The 21,882-nt window shown below is 42.4% G+C and overlaps 1 protein-coding gene across 2 annotated transcripts in view; it reads left to right on the top strand.

The window, feature by feature from the left end:
* Positions 1-21,591, top strand: part of Mtl (Rac family small GTPase Mtl) — a 45,611-nt gene extending 24,020 nt beyond the window's left edge. For both annotated transcript variants that reach the window (XM_068393980.1, XM_068393981.1), the window contains exons 2-6: positions 5,383-5,519; positions 12,595-12,709; positions 14,368-14,485; positions 18,144-18,304; positions 18,741-21,591. In XM_068393980.1, the coding sequence (XP_068250081.1) occupies positions 5,404-5,519; positions 12,595-12,709; positions 14,368-14,485; positions 18,144-18,304; positions 18,741-18,818 (588 nt within the window). In that variant the 5' untranslated portion in view covers positions 5,383-5,403 and the 3' untranslated portion in view covers positions 18,819-21,591. The remainder of the gene's footprint in view (positions 1-5,382; positions 5,520-12,594; positions 12,710-14,367; positions 14,486-18,143; positions 18,305-18,740) is intronic.
* The last annotated feature ends 291 nt before the right edge of the window (positions 21,592-21,882 follow it).

The following is a 21,882-nucleotide window of genomic DNA, read 5'->3' as shown; positions in this document are numbered from 1 at the left end:
AACCTCCTATTCGTCGGAAGGTGAAACCCGGAGGAAATCCCGGCGGAAGCGTGAGAGATCCCGGAGAAGGCACTCCCGTTCGCAGTCACGTTCCAGGTCTCGACACTGGAGGCGCTCCAGGTCCCCTAGGAGGAAATTCAGGAGGAGCAGATCACCAGGGGAAGAATGGGTGGTCATCCCCCGCAGTAAGCTCGTGGACCTTACTTCCGTCCCGAGCACTTCAGGTTGGCGCTCCAGAGACAAGTCTCCAGGAAGGTTCTCCTCCAGCCACAAGTTAGAGCCAGGGAGTGACTCGGCCGCGCGGACCTCTTCCAACAGGGATAAGACCGCGAGGGTTCCGACTTAATCCGCCCAGCGGAGGGAGTCGCCCCTTCTGACAGGCAGCCTCGTCGTGTCCTCGAAAATAGCACCGCGGACCCTGGAGAAGGAGGGACGGCTTCCTCCGTCGAGCAAGCCCACGGAAGCCTCGTCCTCCACGACGAAGGTCAGACAGAGGACGGAGGCCCTCGGCGCCACGGCAATGCCCGTCCTGCGCCCAGAGCCTTACACGGAGGCTTCCGTCTATGGGATTCCTCCTAGAGAAGTTGGCCGCCAGACGGAGGACGTCGATGACAACGCGGAGGGCGCGCCAGCGGAGGAATCAGCTTACAGGAGGGTGATAGGCCTCATTAGGCAGCACCATTGTATAGAGGAGCCTGAACCCTCCGACGAGGATGCCTGGCGCTCTAGCCTCAATAGGCTAATGGAGGCCCCCGTTGGCTCTTCCAGTGGCCAGGGACGTGAGGCTCGGTAGAGCTCACGTCAACAAATTTGTGGCTGGCAATGCAGAGGCCCCCAAATCTCAGAGCTCCTCGAAGTTGCTCCAGGGACTGAGGTCCCAGAGTAAGTTCTATCTGCCAGAAGGACAGCATCCAAGGGCCTGCAAGATGGAGCCCTCCCTCGAAGTTTTAGGCCAAGGGGCCCCGGAAGACAGAGCCTCATCAGCCCCAATCTGCTTCTCCCAGTCAGAGGCGACAATGATGGAGGAGATGGCGAAAGACCGCCTCTTGGCTAGACTGGTGGGCTTCCACTCTCGTAGGTATTCAATCCTTCTACGACCTCTCAGTTCCGGGGAATCAGGCTCTCCTGAAGGAGCTGATTATCTCAGGAGGTAGAGCGTTGAAGTTCTTGTCTTACCAGTCCCTAGCCCAATCAGCCAACTGGGTGCTCCAGAGGAGAGAGACTGTCCTGAGCAAGTTGTCTAGACGGATACCGGACAGAGAAGCGAGGGCCCTGAGGAGCCTGCCCCTGTGGGAAGACGTCCTCTTTCCCCTGAAGGAGGCAGAGGAAATCATGGAGAAGGTCCTAAAGCGGAAGGATGTGAGTGTTCCCAGACACCAAGCACTGCGGAGACCCATCCACAGGAGGCCTGCGTCCGATGGGCCTACTACTCCTCGAGTTTCGTCTACCCAGCCCAGGAGAGACGCCCCAGCAGCTCCTTGGTCGCAGGCGTCGCAGCATGAGCTCCAGCCTCCTTTGGGACTTCCTACTCGGCCTCCAGGAGGGGGCGTACAGGTCGCTCCTCCAGAAGGAGATAGGGAGAGAGGCCCCCTACTCCTGCCCAAGCCTTAGGTGGGGGGATGCCTCAGACTTTTTTGGCAAGCATGGAAAAACCACGGAGCAGACTACCGTTTCTGGCAGAACCTCCGCCCCTGATTCCAGCCATTCGGGCGGAGTGGTTGGCTCCCAAGGACCCTTTGAAGAGGACAGCCTTGCAAGAGGAAGTCTCCACGATGTTGGCAAAGGGAGCAATGGAAACGGTACAGGAGCCGGACCCGGGCTTCTACAGTCGGCTCTTCCTGGTGGAGAAGGCAACGGGAGGTTGGAGACCGGTCATAGACCTCTCGGCCCTCAACAAGTTTGTGTGCAAAACTGACTTCAAGATGGACACCCCGAAGTCAGTCCTGGAGTCCTTGAGGGAAGGGGACTTCATGATGTCTATAGACCTCAAAGATGCTTATTTTCAAATTCCAGTTCACCCCTCCAGCAGGATGTATCTTCGGGTGAAATGGGGTGCCCAGACATTGCAGTTCTAGTCCTTCTGCTTCGGACTGTCCACAGCGCCTCAAGTCTTCACAAGGGTCTTCGCAACAGTCTCAGTGTGGGCTCACGAACGGGGTATCCGCCTGATTTGTTACCTAGACGACTTGTTGCGCCTTTCATCCTCAGAGGAAGTTTTGAGGGAACAAGGCGCGAAGCTACTGCAGTTCTGCAAGATTCTGGGCATCACCATCAACCTGGAGAAGTCTCATCTGTCACCCTCCACCAGGATGACTTACCTAGGGATGGTCCTAGGTTCCCGTTTAGTGAGAGCCTTTCCGTCAGAAGAGAGGCTGATCAACTTGGACCAGATCCTCCACCTCTTCTTGTCGGGACAACCCAGGAGAGCAGAGGACTGGCAGAGGTTAATAGGTCATCTCGTGTCATTGGAGAAACTGGTTCCCCAAGGGAGGCTCAAACTCAGGAACGTCCAATGGAATCTGAAGGGTCTCTGGAACCAGATAGATTCCCCCCACAAGGTGGTTCCCATTCTCCCGGAAACGAAAGAAGCCCTAGACTGGTGGCAAGACCGGATGAACACCCTCAAGGGGATGCCCTTTGCAGCTGAGCCCCCCCGAGATGCTTCTCTTCACAGACGCTTCCAAGGAGGGATGGGGTGCCCATCTCCTTGGAAGGTCAGCAAGAGGCAGTTGGACAGAGGAAGAAAAGGCACAACACATAAACATCCTAGAGATGAGGGCGGTTCGAAGGGCGTGCCTACAGTTCGTCAGCCTTCTACGGGGAAATACCGTGGCACTGATGTGCGACAACGCCACTAGTAGCATACATAAAGAAGCAGGGAGGACTGAAATCGAGGGAGCTGTGCGATCTCACATTAGAACTCCTGGATTGAGCCAAGTCAGGGCAGATCACGATCGCAGCAAGCTTCATTCCAGGGAAAAGAAAAGTCCTGGCCGACGGACTCAGCAGGATGGGTCAAGTGGTGGGAACCGAGTGGTCCCTGCACCCACAGGTAGCCAAGCTCATCATCCAGAAATGGGGTTTGCCAGTGACGGATCTCTTCGCAACAAGACTGAATGCACAACTCCCCGTATTCTGTTCTCCTGTCCCAGACCCAAAAGCGGCATTGGAGGACGCTTTCCAACACCGGTGGGACAATCTAGACGTATACACCTTCCCCCCTTTTGCGTTGCTCAGGCAGGTGCTCAACAGGGTAAGGACGGCCCACAACCTAAGGATAACTTGGGTAGCGCCCTGGTGGCCGGAGAGAGAGTGCCTTCCACTGTAGCCTCTTCCAGACAGGCCGGACCTGCTGCGGCAGCCCCACCTCCAAAGGTTCCACGACAATCCTCGGTCCCTCCGCCTTCACGCGTGGAGGTTATCAAGCGTCTCCTGAGGAAGGAAGGCTATTCGGCAGGAACGGCTCAAAGGATGTCGGGATATCTGAGGCGCTCATCAGCAGCAGTGTACCAGGCTAAGTGGACCACCTTTACGAAGTGGTGCTCCTCCAGAAACATCAAGCCGCTGAGGGCCTCTATTCCGGAGATTGCAGACTTCCTGGTACACCTCAGAGACGTAGTCGGATGTCTATCCCGGCCATCAAGGGAGTCCGTGCAGCCTTAGGCCAAGTCTTCCTCCTGAAGGGTATCGATCTGGGTTCCTCGAGACATATCTCTATGCTCATCTAGAGCTTCGAACAAGCATGCCCCCCTCAAGCCGTCAGAGTGCCGCAGTGGGATGTAGCGAGGGTCCTGAAGATGTTAAGCGAATCCCCGTTCGAACCCCTGAAAGACATAGTGGACAGGGACCTCACCCTCAAGACTGTCTTTCTGTTGGCATTGGCATCAGCTAAGAGGTTGGGTGAGATTCACGGTCTGTCTTACGAGGTCTCACACGCGAAGGGTTGGGGTGAGATTTCCTTCAAGTTCGTCCCGGCTTTTGTGGCTAAGACCCAGAATCCAGCAGTTTGGTATCCCAGGTTTGAGGGCTTCTCAATTCCAGCAATTCCTCGTTCGGGCAATCCGGAGGACTTGAAGTTGTGTCCTGTCAGAGCCATAAGGAAATACCTGGAGAGGACTTCTAAAATCTCCGTCCTGGTATCAAGAGCCTTTTCGTCTCCACTGGTACAGTGAAAAAGCCAGTTTCGAAGAACACTATCTCCTGGCTAAGACAGGCGATTATCAGGGCCTATAGCAGTGCGGGCGTTCCCCTGCCGGGAAAACCCAGGCCCCATGACATTAGAGGTCTGAGTACCTCCCTAGCTTTCGAAAGGAACATGGCAGTGGCGCAGATCCTAAGAGCAGGCACCTGGTCTAACCAGTCTACCTTCACAACGCACTACCTGAAGGAATGCTCGAGAAAGTCCCTAGACGGGTTCTCTATAGGAACAGTCATCTCCGCGCTCCAAGTGATTTAACGGTATAGCCCCAGGTACAATTGTGGGTAGTAAGACCAAGAGAGACAGGTTTGTTTCCCTAAGAACCCCCTTGTTCTTCCTTCCCCCTCTTTCCCTTGGAGATAGACTCAGGTAGAGCCTGCACAAGACCTCAAGTCACATCATCAAAGGACTCGTCTCCGAGGAATTCTTGCACAGGTGAGTTACTTAGACACTAACATGAGCTCTTTGTGTAGTTTTCTCCTACGTTTCATTTTCTGACCTCCTCTGAACCTAGCCCCCTGCTTAGCTTGATCTAGGGGTCAAGAAGGACACTCCCACCTCCTAAAGTGTAAGTCTCCTAAGAAAGTAGTTCAAGGTAAGTTTCCGTGTTGGAACAAATCACAAATTTTAAGTAATTTGTATTTTTCCTAACATACTTACCTCGAACTACTTTCGGGTAATGGCCCGCCCTTCCGTCCCCGAGTGTCTTACTGACCCTTTAAGTAACTAAACAACTAAGAACTAACTGAGGGTCGAGACCCAAGCTAGCACGCTCCCTGACCCGGGCCTAGCCTCAGGGCACGTATCCTTCCGCCTGAGGTTAGCCCTCACAGAAAACGGAAGTAGGGTAAACTACACAAAACTCTGGTCGGATGAGAGGAGATTCCAGGTACTCCTAAGAAAGTAGTTCGAGGTAAGTATGTTAGGAAAAATACAAATTACTTAAAATTTGTGATATTTCATTCTCTGTTTCAAAGTTTTTGCCTTCAGGTTATGTCTGGTATAGTTTCTGGAACTGATATGATTTTTTTAGTGAAACTTTTGCACTTGACAGCTATATAGTATATTATGTAGTGTCAAAGAATTACAGAATGTATGTATTTTAGATATTTATACATCATTTAGTGAGTAACCCAATGAAATCTTCCATGATTTATTAATTCTTGAAGCTTTCTTTTTTCCAGGTGTGCTAGAGATAATCCAAGATGTCGTCTGGCCGTCCCATCAAGTGTGTAGTTGTGGGGGATGGAACAGTGGGAAAGACCTGCATGCTCATCTCATACACAACTGATTCCTTCCCTAAAGAATACGTCCCTACAGTGTGAGTCCAAAGACATTAGTCTGTTTTTGGTTGAACCTTTATAGTTTATTTTGCTTTCTAATATTTTATCTTGATTTACTTTAAGGAATGTCCTTTTAAACTTTGGAATAAGGACTGACATTATTCTCACCCCTGAGGATTACTGTTGTGAAAGCTTTTAATTTGACCTTAATTCCAGCATTTTTTTGTAACTTTTATATCTTCTAATAAAAACATATTACTTCTCTTTAATCTTCACTTGCTCTGAGGCCCATGCAAAAGATAAGCTGCAATTTATCTTCATGTTGTTTCCCTTTGAGTACTGAAAGGTCTTAGCCCCTACCCACGAATAATCTTCCTTCAGCTTAGCTATTTACACACTATATGGCTGCAGTTAGTTTGCCTATTTGTTTCTACACGAATACTAACCATCGTCCTTTAATAGGCGTATGATTTCAGCAAACCTTTAAATGGCTGTTAGATTTATAATGAGGTGGTTGTAGTTGCTTGGGGGAGTTGGAGTGTAAGCTCCGCCCACCCGACAGTCAGCAAAACTTCCACTTGATTTTGGCCACAAGTTGTACAGAAGTACTTCTTGCTGCCTCGTCTGACTGTTTTAACATTTGCTTCTTTGTTTTTCAGTATTGTGTGTGCAGTGTTTACGCATGGAAAATCCACACGCAGACATGCGGGTATGCCCTGGTAAACCTGGAAATAAATGTGGTGGGTTGTATGTCTTGAGCTTGAGGTGAATCCTTATCATCTCTGACTTTTGCAGTTTCCTGACTATTCTCAGTCATTTCCTCTCAAGTGTAAAAAGTGGCCTTCTCTGCAGTGGGTAGAGTTTGGCAAGAAGGCGGCTAAAAGAGCTCTTCAACTTTGGATGTTGGGCTGCACCTAAGCTCTTGCCAAAAAAATACTTCAGCTCCTTCTGCTTCTTGGCCTGTTGTGCCTTCTTTGGATTCATTTAAGGTTGGATCCTCAGGAGGAATTTAAAAGGAGGGAGGACACCTGCTTGGGGCCTTCTTCAGGGAAAGAACTTTTTGTAAATGTAAAAAAGAATTGATGCTTCTAATGCAGACATCCCTATGATCAACCAACCAAAGAGTCTTGAAAGGGAGACCACAGTTGACTTGAGTAAAACTGATAAACCCCAAAAATATTCCCAGCACCAAGCTGGGAAATATGAAGATTGTAAATATTACATTCTTTTTTTATGTTTTACTATTCTGTACAGTAAAATTGTAAAGGTCTGCTTTCTCAAGCTTGGCAGCTGAAGGTACTCTTGCCCAATCATAATCCAGGAATGTTATTTCTTTAAGAAACGAAGTTAGGTGCACAAGGTCATATAATCCTTGGTTACAAAATGAAGTTTACACACATGTCCTGCCCTCTTGGTTATCATATATCCTTGCAGATCTTTCCATTTTCCAATTTGCTTGTAGTAGTTACTATAGGTTTTTTTCTCTACTAAGAAACCTTCCGTTATTTATGTGAATATTCTTTCAGCGGCAGCCGGAGGTAGCAATTAGACTTAAAATGCGAGGTGGCAACCCTGCATAATCGCTTAGCGGGTAGGCAGGGGTTAGCTGGTTGGTTACCCAGCCACCTCTGTATATTCTCACAATGGCTCAGTAGAGATCGGACATGTCCGCTCTCCTCCTGACTGTCATTGTACTTATGATTTTTGCTTTCTCTTTTCATGTGTGTTTCCTTCTTCTACAATCACCTTCATCATGCGAACGTGTCCAGGGCAAGAGAGTGCCGCGTGTGGGACCTTCATGTCATCGTTGGAGACTGACCTGCACTCTGTGTCCTACGTGTCGAGAGCATCGTTGCGAGCAGGTCTCGCCCTGCGCAGAGTGTAGGAAGTGGACTGCCTTCCAATGGTAGAAGTTTGGAAGACACAGGAAGGAGAAGTTTAAGCACGAGCGGGACACGTTCTTCTCGCATCCTCAAATCTCTTTCAAAAGCTCCTTCACGTGCGCGCTGTCATGAAGGACGAGAGAGTAGGAGTGCAGATTGCTCATCTTTTAGGCAACGCCAGGTTACCTGGGGGGTTGTTGCTGCCCCTAGAGGAGCCCTTTCTCCTCCAGCCACTTCCGAGCTCTTTCCCTTGCAGATTTGTATCAGGTGTCGTTGTTCTTAGGGATTTCGGGACCCCCTTCGAAGGATGAGCTGTAGCACCTTCTTCAGTGTGAGGCCACAAGGAAACCTTCTCCGGAGCCGTCGACATCTCACGCTTTGGAATTGTGCGAGGTCCATCTGTTGCCTTCCCCTGGTCCTTCCACACATGACCCCCTGCTGACGACGAACCCTCTCTTCATCCTGGGACCTCATCGTCCCTTAGTCCTTAACCCTCTGTATCTTCCTACAGGAACCCTCAGGTTGCAGTGATGATCTTCTGGGGATCAGTGCGCCTTCCATCAGCAGCGCTAAGGGACGAGCAGCGCCATTGCTTCGCTTTCTGGAACTTCTTCTCGATAGTCATTCGTGACGATCAAAAGATCGTAGGTCATCATGATCAGAGCGTTCTTTGCCTAGAAAACATTCACGCTCTAGAGCTTTACACTTACGAGACCGTAGGTCTCAATGCTCTCCTAGGTGACGTCCCTCTTCACGCGGACGAGTCTTGAAATCACGTTCTTCACGATCACGAGACAGGTCTAGGTCGAGACGCTCGCGTTCTAGATCGTCCAGATCTAGATCACGAGGTTGGTACTCGCGCTCGTGAGGACGATGGTCACGAGGGGACACTCGCGCTCGCGAGGGCATCGTTCACGAGGGTGGTGTTCTCATTTGTGAGGCTAACGCTCACGTTCGTGAGATAGGCACTCACGACCTTCTCGAACGAGAGCTAGACGCTCGCGTTCACGAACATCACGACCGCGAACTGCGCGGTCGCGATCAAGGTGTAGACGTTCCTCGTATAGAGGTAGAGGTAGGTGTACGAGCAGTCCATCAGAGCGTAGCCCCCAACCAGACCTTCCAAATGACCTCATACTGAACCTGATGATTAGCATAACGACTCCTCAGACAAGCGTCCAGCTAAACCCTCATTGCCTTTCACAGCCTGGAGAGTCTTAGCTAAGCGCTTGCCTACATGACGCTTGGAGACGCATCCTGATGTGGCGCATTCTATTTTTAGAGTAGTCCCTACAGTACTCAGAGGCCTCCTCTCCCGACTTCGTTGGAAGTAGGTGCTCCTCTGGGGCAGTAGGAAGTCGTTAGACCTTCCTCTTCCTTTGTGGCTCCTCTTGCAAGTATTTCTGCTCGCAAAACGCGTACGTTGACGTGGGAAGTTCGCAAGTTTGCGCGTGAATCTCATGACCAAATCAGCAAACTTCGCGAGTAGATGTTACTTTGCCTAGTGAGGAGTTTGAGGTACTATCTTATACGCACTGCAGCATCACGGCCCAGACTAACATCACTGTTTGTTAGTTCAGGGAGAGTAAAGAGGAGGATCACAAAGAACACAGTATCCTCTTGGATTCGCCAAGTGATCGAAAGAGCCTTGGCTCCAGACCTTCCTCAGGCTCGTTGACCTAAAGCTCACGACGTCAGGGGAATTGGTACTTCCCTGGCATTCAAACACAACTTTTTCGTGTTGCAGGTCCTTCAAGCTGGTGTGTGGAAAAGACACATTCACAGCCCATTCCCTCAAAGACGTGACCCACAGGAGGCTCGATACGTTTACCATAGGTGCTGTTGTGGCAGCTTAACAGGTGGTTTAAGATACCTCAAGCTCCTTAATGGACAAGTAGCAGATGGTTAAGGGCATTGGTTACCCGGGTTAAGACTGAGAAGAATATCTGGCGTTCCTTCCTTCATCTTCCCGTCTATTGGGGTACAGTGCCATAGGTCCCCTGTGCAAGCTGGCTTCAACCTCTGCTGGTAATTATCACTTCCCTTACGTAGCCTAGTAGAAGTAATAAAAATTTTATACTGTACACGTCTCCATTGCTTCTGCGCGGGAGCAATGAGATACGTCTTGTTGGTTTTTTCCAATTTAAAACTCGGACGTTTCATATAAATAACAACTATTTTACTAAATTTCACAGGCCGTGAATATACTCTCTTTGTATATTTCAGTGAGGTGTCAAAGTTTCCCCTAGATCATAGTCATACTAGGCAAAACTGGGTCAATGTCCATGTCAGATCTAGGGCTTCCACCCACCTAAGAGTGAGTCATCCACGTAAACAACCGAAGGTTTGTTAGTATGGGAATAAATGACAAGGTCGGAGATAATTTCTATTTGTTCCAACACCTTGCATTTAAAGTCTAATGGCTACCTCCAGCTGCTGCTGAAAGAATATTCACATAGATATCTCCAGGTTTGTATTAGTTAGGGAGAAATACAAATTATCTCTGAATTTGTCATTTTAGACCCAAGTCTCTGACCATCCTTTTACCCCTGGACAATTCTATCCTGTTTATAATACTAGGCAGGCAGTTAATTCTAATAGCCAGGCCTTCTCCCTCATGAGGCTCAATACTACACAGTATTCTAGAAGCTTTATTCCAGCTGTTACCAAGTTGTGGAATGATCTTCCTAATCGGGTAGTTGAATCAGTAGAACTTCAAAAGTTCAAAGTAGGAGCAAATTTTTTTATGTTGACCAGGCTGACATAAGTCTTTTTATTGTTTATATATGACATATCTGTTTTTGGCATTGTTGATAGTTTATATAGGACATATCTGTTTTTGGCATTGTTAATAGTTTATATAGGACATATCTGTTTTGACGCAGTTACTGTTTTTAGAATGATATATTGTTAATTTATTCACATCATTTATTAATTTCCTTATTTCCTTTCCTCACTGGGCTATTTTTCCCTGTGGAGCCTTTGGGCTTATAGCATCTTGCTTTTCCAACTAGGGTTGTAGCTTGGCTAGTAATAATAATAATAATAATAATATCATCAACCTCAACTTTTTGGGGGAGTAGTTTACCTGTTGGAAGCCTTTTTCTTTGGACTCTCCACCATTCCCAAAATATTGATGTATGTTCAGGCGGGTCTCTACTTCGGTACACTCAATTGCGATTTGTCTGTTGAGGTATCTAGGTGGTAGGCTGATTCTATCCTCCCCCATGAGACGGTTTCTTCATGATGACAGATTTCTTTTTGCCCTAATGTATCTAGGTATTGTACCAGCAGACCCGCACAAACAAAACCTTCTGCCTCGACAGTGGAATCGTCTTCTATGACATCTTTGGTAGTTGGAGAAGCTCTCCCGTATCATCTGGTTCCAATGGAACAAGGAGTTTGGGCCAATATGGCCTGGTGGCAGAATGACAAACACCCTATCAGGAGAACTCTACTAGACTTTTTGCTTCCAGAAATGCTGCTGTTCAGTGATGCATGCAAAGGGAATGCCCGAGGAACCAGACCATCTTGGGGATATGCTCCATGGAAGAAAAGCACCTGCGTATCAAATGGTTCAAAATTCATGCAATGCTGCCAGCAAGAAAATTTTTCCAACGAACTTGGTATGGCATTTGGTAGCATTAATGAGGTAAAACAGTACCGGCATGACTCAATGTGAACAAGCAATTTTGTAGGCCCTTAGCGAGTTGGCAAAATAGGTGTACACCTAGGCAGTGGACAGCCTGGTAGAGCTGTCAGTGAGATTCTTTCCGGGCAAGAGGAGTGTTCTAGCAGACATGATCATTGTCGGCGTCAGGTTGTTGGATTGGAATGGTCCCTTTGTCCCAGTATGGCAGAAAGGCTTCTTGCCCTTCGGGGTTCACCATATATTGACTTGTTCACTATTTTTTTTGTACCAAAAATTTCCAGTATTCTTCTCTATAGTTCCAAACATGTTGGTTGTATTTGAAGATTCCTTCCAATTCCTCTGGGACAACATGGACACGTATGCTTCCTGATTCACCGAATGGTATGCAGATCTGCTGATGTTCATTGTTAGAGTATGGAACGGGTTTTGAATCCTGCTCAAGCTAGATAGTTTCTTTTAGTGCCTGCAACCTGGCCATCCTCGTGAGCTAAGGATGTGCGGTTTTAGGGAGCCTATAGGTCTACCTGCTGAGTCATCCGTGGTCCTAGCTTGGGTGGAAGGAGGACTTTGACACTAATCATGTTTATATATGGTCACTCTCTTAGGGCATTGTCACAGTCCTCTGCCTCTGCTATTCATGAGTGGACTTAAAGGAGAACTACCCATATGACCCACCCACCTTCAGAGGTACCACAACGTATTAGCCTCCCTTTCTCTATATGGTTGGTTACTATCCAGCATCACCTCCAAGCAAAAGGCTTTTTGTGAGGCACTGCACAAATGTCTGGATACCTGCAAAGATCCCTCTGCTACTACCTAACAGGGAAAGTGCCCTGGCCCATGTTCTCGGTAAGTATGTTAGGAAAAATGAAAATTACTTAAAATTTTTGATTTATTGAAGGGATACTTCTCCGGTCGGAGCCCCTCTGCAATTATAATAGCAGATTTCCTTGTCTACAGTCTCTGTGAGGAAAGTCTATTGCTCAATGTTTAGCCAGCTTTTCAGATTGAGAGCTTAGACTTTTCCATCTTTTTGGGAAATGTCTCTGCTCATGTGGAACTTTCAAACAGTCTTCCCTTCCTGGGGAACTCATCATTCCATCTCCTTTACAGGACCGAGTGTCTTGACAATCCTAAGAATGTGAACCAGCCAATTTTGGTCATAGAGACTTCCTTCCTCCTAAGGATAAGTCCCCTATTAAAGGACGATGGTCAGTATTTGTGTAGGAATAAATCTAATTTTAAAAGTAATTTGTATTTCTGTGGGGTGGAAGGGGATTACCCTTCAACCACCCAGCAAATATAACCACCTCAATAAAAGTTTAATAATGGCCATCCCACCTTCACTGAACTCATGATCCTATCAATGGCCACAGGTTTGTATAGTTAGGAAAAATACAAAATGATTAAAGAAATTTATGATTTTGTTTCATAGACCATCTTTTTGAAAAGTAGACACACTAAAGATTTTGAAACCTTACAACATTGAATGCATCAGAGCCTGTTGAGAAACCTGTTGTATATCTTTGTGCGAGAAATATTTTGATCTTATTAAGTGTTGATGTGCGTTTTTTTCAGGTTCGACAATTATTCAGCTCCAATGGTGGTAGATAGCATCCCAGTCAGTTTAGGTTTGTGGGACACAGCAGGCCAAGAAGATTATGATAGATTGCGGCCCTTGTCTTATCCACAGGTAAAGCAGCACTTGTCTGTATTTTTTTACCATTTTTATTTGGAATTTAGCACAAGTCTCCACAGTACACTGAAGCATAACTGTATATCTTTGTTAGTTTAACACACTCAAAGTCACAGTTGCCCAATCCTGTGCACATAAAGTCCTCAATTTACAAACTTAATAGGTTTCAAGAAGCTGTTTGTAATTAAAATTTTGTTAAATTCGGCATAGGGTAGGTTTCATCTAACTCACGTGCCTATGATTTTAATCTGCAAGTCAACAAATATTCCCTGTTTCATATTGCAAATGTCATCTCATTAACTGCATTAAGGGGACCATCCACTGGTGTTTAACATGACGACTTTAAAAAGTCAAATAGTTTTATTGTTTCTATGTATGCAGAAACATATAGTACATGCGCTCCAGAAGTTTCAGCCAATTGTTTTTACAAATAATGAAGATTTTGTGGTCTTTAAATGACGACGTCATCCTTACTGGGTCGTCTCCATGACTGAGTTTGACAGAATCGTTTTCGTGTTTACTTTTGCATATATATAGCAATTTTTTCACTTATATTTCAAAATCTCGTACGTCTGGCAGAGATGGAAGGCATTGGTAGAGGGTAGCTGAAAACTATGATCTACGAGAAGAACAGCCAGAGTTTCCAAAGACATATAGAAATTATAATGCATGTGCTTGTTTACTTGAAGTTCGTATGTACATTGTGTTTTCACAGAACAAAAAGTAAGCAGAGAGCAACAAAAAAGAACCAGGAAGAAAGGGAAACATGAAAGAGTACAAAGCCTGAACATTCTAACTAAAACTATGGCAACAATGAGAGGCCGCTAGCAACTCATGACACCCTTACGCCAAGTGTGTTAGTAAACTTAGGGTTTGAATACCTCGTTTAGGGAGCCTTCATGTAGGAATAAACAATAAAAGTACAAAGTAAGGTTATCATAATAATGATATCTTGATATTTTTTAAAGATAAAAGCAAATATTTATAGCAAATCTTTGGAACCTTATAACTCAAAAACATACTTATTCACATTTAGGTACATTTCTCTCATTTATTTATTGTTTGATTTTAGAGTGAAAGATATTAAAAAGAATAAGAATCCCACACTTTTGGGTAACAGAATTTTGGTTTTCCCTTTTCTCTTTTTTCATGATTATTTTACGTCTAGACGAAGAAATTTAAGAAAAATTCATTAAAAAAATGAAAAATCAAAATCAAAAATTTGTCACACAATTATTCAATTCATAAAGATGTTTTGATGGTATGATTTTCAATACAATGGATATCATATTAGTTGAGAAAAATGTACCTAATTTTTTTTTTTAAATTATGATTTTTGCTAATAAATAATAGTTTTTTGATCAAATTACTTGAAATTTTTATATGATGAAGGTATTATATATGTCTAAAACATATACTGTATAGAAATTGTGGATTTTGAATAATTAGAAAAAAATGCATGTCATAGCAGATGGTCCCCTTAAATTACATGATATTGTTTTGTTACATTATTTCATTATGAACTTTTGATACAATAACCGAGATTTACTTTGGGGTCATTACAGAACAGTAATTAATGTATGAGTTCATGAGGTGGATCACTGATTGAAGTTTGTAGCGTAATCAAATTGAATTTTTTTACTTGTTTCTTTCAGACGGACGTTTTTCTTATATGCTTTAGTGTAGTCAGTCCTTCCTCTTTTGAGAATGTAACATCTAAGTGGTATCCCGAAATAAAACACCATTGTCCAGATGCACCTATAATACTTGTTGGTGAGTACTGTTGAATTCACATCCTAAGATAGTTGGTTATCTTAATGATAACCCCTTTCATGGAGTATCTTGTTGCTGTCTTGGTACCACTTTGGAATCGTGGCAACTCGAATTTGATGCCTTGAGCTTTATTATTATTATTATTATTAATTGCTAAGCTACAACCCTAGTAGGAAAAGCAGGATGCTGTAATCCCAAGGGTTCCAACAGGGAAAATAGCCCAGTTAGGAAAAGAAAAGTATAAGAACAATAACAATAAAATATCAACTATAAAAACTAACAAAACAAGAGGAAAAGAAGTAAGAATATTCTAGTGTGCCCGAACCTATCCTCAAGCAAGAGAACTCTTAACTCAAGGCAGTGGAAGACCATAGTACAGAGGCTATGGCATTACCCAAGACTAGAGAACATTTGATTGATTTTGGAGTGTCTTTCTAGAAGAGCTGCTTACCATAGCTAAAGTCTCTTCCACCCTTACAGAGAGGAAAGTAGCTACTGAACAATTAAAGTGTAGTAATTAACCATTGAGCGAAAAAGAATTCTTTGGTAATTTCAGGGTTGTCAAGTGTAGGAGGACAGTGCAATGTGTAAAAAAATAGGCCAGACTATTCTCTGCATGTGTCGTCAAAGATGAAATGAGCCGTAACCAGAGAGAGGGATCCAAAGTAGTACTGTCTGTCCAGTCAAAGGTTCCAATAACTCTCTAACGGTAGTATCTCAGTGGGTGGCTGACGCCTTGGCGACAAATCACAGTGACTTGTAATTTGCCTCTTGTCGTTCATGAAAAATTTTTAGGGTCTTTAAATTAACCTCAGCTCTATATCAGCTTGTAAGGTTTAATAACAAAAGGATTCACTTCTGCAATCATAGTATATTTTTTAAAGCAAAATTTGTGCAATTATTTTACTCTTGCATGCAGAAATCAGAGGTGCTGAATGATATCGCACGAGCTTTCAGGGATGATCAGATTCTGAGAGCAAGCCTTGTGACGGTGGCTCATTATTTGAACTAAACCATGAGGCAGTGATTGAGATAACTGAAAATGAAAGAAAAACCTTTAAGGCTAATGTCTGTAGAGCTATGCTATGATATAAAAATATAGTGATTTCATTTGATATAACAAAAGAGTACAAAATACATCATTCACATCACTTAATGTTGCTTACCACAATTTTGGAGACTTGTATTCACTTGAAAACAAAGAATATAAAGCATTACTGGCAGCTATTCCTTTGTGGCTGACTGAGAAGGCAGTTTGTTTTGATAGTACATATTTCTACCCAGTAGAATGGGAAGTAACTTATCGAACGTGGTAAAAAAGTATTTAAAGTACTGTTTCCCAAAAATATATCCAATATATAACTGTATGACTATGACAGTAACAAGCCTAACATGTTTGTATTTTATGAAACGGTTTAAACTATATATAGAGTTTTTTTTGTCTGTATTCTGTTTGGGATAAGTATAATAATCTTAGTAGTATGTTCACAAGCCCTGTTAAAATGACAGTGAAATTAAACGAATAAATAGTTTTAAATTTGATTGAACTTACATCCTCGGAACTGATATGCTCTTACTACATAATTTGTGCATGAGCAAGCCAAGGTTAGGCTAGGAATTTGGGGGCATAAAGCAGAGAATCGTTATTATTGGAAGAAATCTGTTAATTCTCATTCTCTTGTCGCTCTTCTCACATTCATTGGAGAAGGATGAGAAGCCCTTCTGGACATTGTGTTATGATTTTCAAAGGAAAAATTTCGTATGGGGATTATCTGGGGATGATCCTATCCTTAAGTCTATCTCCAAGATACGTTTGATTTTTGCAAGAACAGCATCGGAAACATTTTGAATCTGACTCTTAGCATTTCTACTGCGTGTAAGATTGTGTTGTAGCTAATGTTCAATTGCACCCACTTTCAAGCTTGACAGATATCTAAATTGCCCTTGTAAGAGTCTAGAAGTTCCTGAATACAGTGAAGATATTGGAGGAATTTTGCTCCAGACCTTAGCAAGATATTTAGCATGCAAGAAATTGGTTGGTGTAAGAGCTATTATTATTAATTTAGCCTTGCTATGCCTTGTTGTCATTTCCTGCTGGTGACAGCACCACCAGTCATTCCTTTATATCTCCCTGTATGTACAGCTTACCCAGAAGAGACTACTTTGAAATGCTTTTGGTGCTTAAAGTGGTTGTATCGTTTCATTGATTTGATACTTTTCATTTGCCTGTTAATATCTGCAGTTGACATAACCATTTATTCCCTATTAGGGGAAGCACTACACCCATCGATTGGGACTTTGGCCCTTCAAAGTTCTAACCAACCCTTAAACTGCTGTAGTCAGATTTTTTTTTAGGATCAAGTCCTGTATCTCCTACCAAAGGAAGTCATTATACTCTAGCTGTTTGATTAGATCCTGCCTTGCACTCTCTTGACAACGGAGATTCTGCGTGCCTTACGAGGTGGATATTCTCCCGTCCAATGATTTGGTAATAGCGGCGCTGACAACAATGGAAGCCTTGGGCACATTGGTTGGATGCAGTTTTATACTTTACCTCGACTGGAATTGGACAATTCGTCACATCAACGGTCGCCTGCAATATTCTCGTCGAGAGTACTGGAATTACAAGTACCTGCTCTGATATTCCATTCTGTCACAAGCTGCTGTCATGAACCCTGCTGGACCTCATGTCCATTTATCATATTTCCAATAGCATCAGGCATGGATAATTTGGGACAGGGTTTTTGCAACCGCATGCCCTTGCAGTATCAATCACAGTTATAGGCGGTGAGCCTAACCTCTGACTAAATAGTCCAACTGCAAGCATCAGCTGTTCTTTTAGGAGGGAGGATGTGAGACTGAAGTTAGGAATAGGATAAAAGCAGCCTGGGGGAAGTGATAAGAAAAACTATAAGCGGAGATGTATAGCACTGTGGTAATGTATGGATCGAAAATTTGGGCTCTGAGACAAAGCAAAGATTCAGCGAACAGAAATGAGAATGCTGAAGTGTGGATTATGGGAATATCATTGCTTGAAAGATTGGAAAGTTAGGAAATAAGAAGAGTAGCGGCATAGTAAAGATTACAGAGGTAGTAAGAGTATCACAACTGAGATGGTGTGGGCACATGTTGAAGATGGATGGTGGGGAGGGAGTGAGGAACCTGTTAGTGAGGGAAGATTGAGAGGGAGGCAGAGAATTAGCTGATGGGATGATATGGAGAGAAGAGGATGGCTTTATAGAAGGGATTGGAGAGGACACATCAGGCAACCGACCCCTTAATGTTGGGATGACAGTGGGAAGGAAGAATAGCATCTGTAAATTGAGATTACCATTTCTTGCAATAGCCTTTTGCTTTTGCATTTTTTCACCTTTTCAATTTAGAATTAGGCTTATAAACTTTTCTATTTCATGCCATAAAAGTAGTTCTTAGATATTTTGATTTTGCTAAATCTTTTCTTGTATTAGTGAAATAATTTTGATAAATGTAGATCTTTGATTTTCTCTTATATCTAGTATGCTTACCTGTTATGGTATCAACCACTGACAATCATTTGTATTAAGTAAATTCCTTCTAAAAAGATTAAAGTCTTATTTTTTTGTAATGTTGGTAAATTCAACTTTGAACCAGTTTGAAATGTAAGTGTCTTATTTTTCAGGCACAAAAATGGATTTACGAGAAGATAAGGAAACGTTGGCGCTACTCTCCGATCAAGGTCAGTCACCGGTCAAGAGAGAAGCAGGGCAAAAGCTTTCTAATAAAATACGAGCAGTTAAATACATGGAGTGTTCTGCTCTAACACAGAGAGGTTTAAAACAGGTGAGATGTCATGGAAAGTTCATTATGTAATCTGTTTTGTGTAAGTTCTTGGGAGATATGTAATATTTAAACTTCATTTTTTTTTTTTTTTATTCAAAACACTTTTCTTATTTGGAGAACAATAGGATTTATGTATTTTCTTAATGTTAAAGTGAAGTAATGAGTTATGCAGGGTGAGATTTGATAAATTCTTGTGTGCTTGATGAGGACCAAATATGTATTTTAGGCTTAGATTGTCATACATCTGTTACGATAAATTAGTCTTAGATTGTCATGCATCTGTTATGGTAAATTGGGCTTAGATTGTCATATATGTTACAATAAATTAGGTTTAGATTGTCATGCATCTGTTACGATAGATTAAGCTTAGGTTGTCATGCATCTGTTATGATAGATTCTCTACACTAGATTACAGATGCCTCTTGTTACTTTACAGGTGTTTGATGAAGCAGTTAGAGCAGTTCTCCGGCCAGAACCAATGAAGAGAAGACAGAGAAAATGCTCATTACTCTAAAGTAAAATAGACACACTAGGTTTTTTTTTCTCTCAACTTTCTATCTACCTCTTGTCTTCTTCTTCTTCTCTTTTACCTTCCAACTCATCCTTCTTCTTGTTACAAATAAGTGTCTCATTCTTCAGCGCAGCAATATTTTCTGACGTTATTTTAACACTGAATGATATTTCAAAGCTTTCATGTTATTTGCAATTAATTTACTTACTTCATTTATCGTTGGCATAATGTATGGATGTATTTTATAAACGAATAATACAGTGATTACACATTTACGTGTGATGTAATAAACAAACCTAGCTTAAATTAAAAAAAAAAAGGGAATCTGTACAAATCGTCATTATAGTTTACAGCTGAACACAGCTTAGCGGGTAGGCCTCTCCTGTGTCTTTATTTTATTGTCATCCTTATTATTGTTATCATCATTATGTAGATTTTATCCTTTAAAATCTGTTACAGTTTCATAATGTAAAGGTGTACTTGAATCTAGGAAAATTCTAATTGAGTATTTTTTGTCTCAGATAATGTTCGGAAATAAGTGTCACTTTTTATGATTATGTAGATAACTTCATCCAGATACCTAATTGTAATAGTCAACAAATTTTCTACTACTGAATGCTAACCGATTTAGTGTTTGGGTCAATCAATACGAAGAAGATATTTGTCCCTCCCCATGTAGATGGCATGGTGTAGAGGTTTAGCATGCAGAAATTCCCCCGGGCTGAATTAATGCTCTTCGTGGCAGTTTAAGCATCTTTTGTAGCAAGCATTGCGATTCTCTTTCATAAAGAAAGTCAAGTGATTAAAGCAGATTCTCTGGTATGGCAGTTAAGTACATGTATAAAAAAAATGTGATTCTCCTTAAATGGAGAAAAGGCGTCTTAAAAATAATAAAATGTGATTCTCCGTAAGCGAGGTAGTGGCAGCAGCAGTTTTAACGTTGTGACTTGTTCTTCATACTTTATTTTTTTTTTAATAGAGTACTGTACTTAAAATCTCATTGTTAGGTTTCCCTTGTTTCTTGACTTAAGGTTAATATTGTGTGCTTTTGACATGCAGTGGTTTTCATGTGTATTCCATTTTCCTTACCCAATATTTTGTCTTTAGTGTGTATCCTACCATTTTTTTTGTGTTTGGTTTATTTTGCTCAAAAGTCATACTTTTTTTTTTTCAACTGGTGAAATGCCAGTAATGCAAGTTCTTTAATCCCTTATTTTCGACATCTCAGGAAGATGAAAGTATTGGATAATGACTGCATATAAAAGGGGTACCAATTGTGTAGGAGTTTGCACAAAGATTTCATCACACCATTTTTTTTTATTGTCCATTTTTGGATGCACTCTGAAGACTAGTAGGTTTTGCCAAGTGAGATTTCTGTTTGGTTTCTTTCATGTTGTGTTTCTTTGGATTAAGTAAAATTAATCGAAGAGAATCTTATGATTATTTTGCAGAATTAAAATATTTTTATTAGGAAAAACTTGACATTTATCATTAATGTATACAAATCGTCAAGGTATAAATTCATGAGCCCAATATAGCATTACTGATTTTAATTTATTTTTGTATTATTAATTACAGCTCATTTTGGTACTTGTATTGTTAGGCAGTAATTCTAGGTTTAGAGAATTGCCGGGACGTAGTCAGGCTTTTTGGGTCGAACGCTCGAGGTGAAGTACGAAATTCACTTATCAAGAATATCGTATTTCAATCAATTGACCCTGGAACTTCTACAAAAGATGCTTATGATCTTTTAGTTGCAGTACAAGATTGGGAGAAACCTTTCGCCATGACCCGTTTCTTTTGGAAGCACGAATGACCTATGTGATAGTAGGATTGGGCGGGGTTGTCAGTAATAGTAAGGCATTGCACTTTTTGTTGATATAGTCACACTAGCAAAACCTTATACAGGAATTTATATATATTATAGATTGGAATTAGAGGCTTGAATGATCAGTATTCATTATTTCAGTGTTAGCCTTTGATGTACAGGAAGGGGTGACTTGGGTACATAGTAATGGATTAGTTTTTCTGTAATAAAAAAAAAAGCCTCAATACTGTATTAGTTTTCAGGGAGAAAAGTGAATATAATTTGCTATGGTTTTGAGACACTGTCGTACCAAGGCCAAAATTTGCATTGCCTCTTACTAAACACTCCTGCAGAAGTACTGACAGAAGTACCTCGCACTTCTTTCAGAGGTGCGACTGTTGCTGGCTATGTCTCAATTTGCCTTATTATGGTGAGATATGTGTTAAGCCCAACAATAATATTTGGAGAAGAGGGACTCGTAGTTGTACCCTTGTCCGTCTCCTCGTTTCTGTGCGTAGATTCCAACTTGGGTTTTCATACAAATTAAATGTTTTAATGCTTCAGATTATCTATGGTATGCATTACTCTGAGTGGAACTTCAGCCTGTATTGTGCGACTGATGGCTTTGTAGCATCAGTGGGCAAATTTTATTTTGCAAATTGAATTATATGATGGGTTTGAATTTTGATGCATTCTCTGAAGCCTATCAGAATGATAGATTATGCCATGATGGTAATGCATGAAAAATTTTGACTCGTAGCTAGTTGAATCTATTAGATCATTTTGGCAGTTATAGACTTATTTATCCCTTACGGAGTGGCTTTTTAAAATCCTGGCGTAACGTGTCAGGATGCGAGTTTATTTCCTTTTTAACCTTTTTTTTTTATTCAAAAAGAAAAGTCCTAAATGTTTTCTGATACTCTAATGTATTGTAAATATCTGATTTATAAAATAAAAACTATAAAAATATTTTTTTCTTATTTGACATTTGTGGTAGAATTTTAATTGGAATTTTTTTTTCGAGTAAACATATTTGTTCCTCTACAAATAAAATCTTCCGTCCTTTAATAGCAATATGGTCATTAGCAGGAAACAGCTGTTAAACATTTAACGATATTGTACAGTGGTAGTTATTAGTAGATTAGAGGGTAAGCTCTGCACACCTGATAGTCAGCTCTGTGCTTCCTTTGGAATAAGACTGCAAGCAGTACGGAGGTTCTTTTGCTGCCTCTCTTAATTTTGGCTGTTTTAACTTTTAGC

This window comes from Palaemon carinicauda, chromosome 19 (genome assembly GCF_036898095.1).
Source record: "Palaemon carinicauda isolate YSFRI2023 chromosome 19, ASM3689809v2, whole genome shotgun sequence".
NCBI classification, from domain to species: Eukaryota; Metazoa; Arthropoda; class Malacostraca; order Decapoda; family Palaemonidae; genus Palaemon; species Palaemon carinicauda.
The sequence above is the reverse complement of the archived record's forward strand: the minus strand, read 5'-3'. Positions and strand labels throughout refer to the sequence as shown.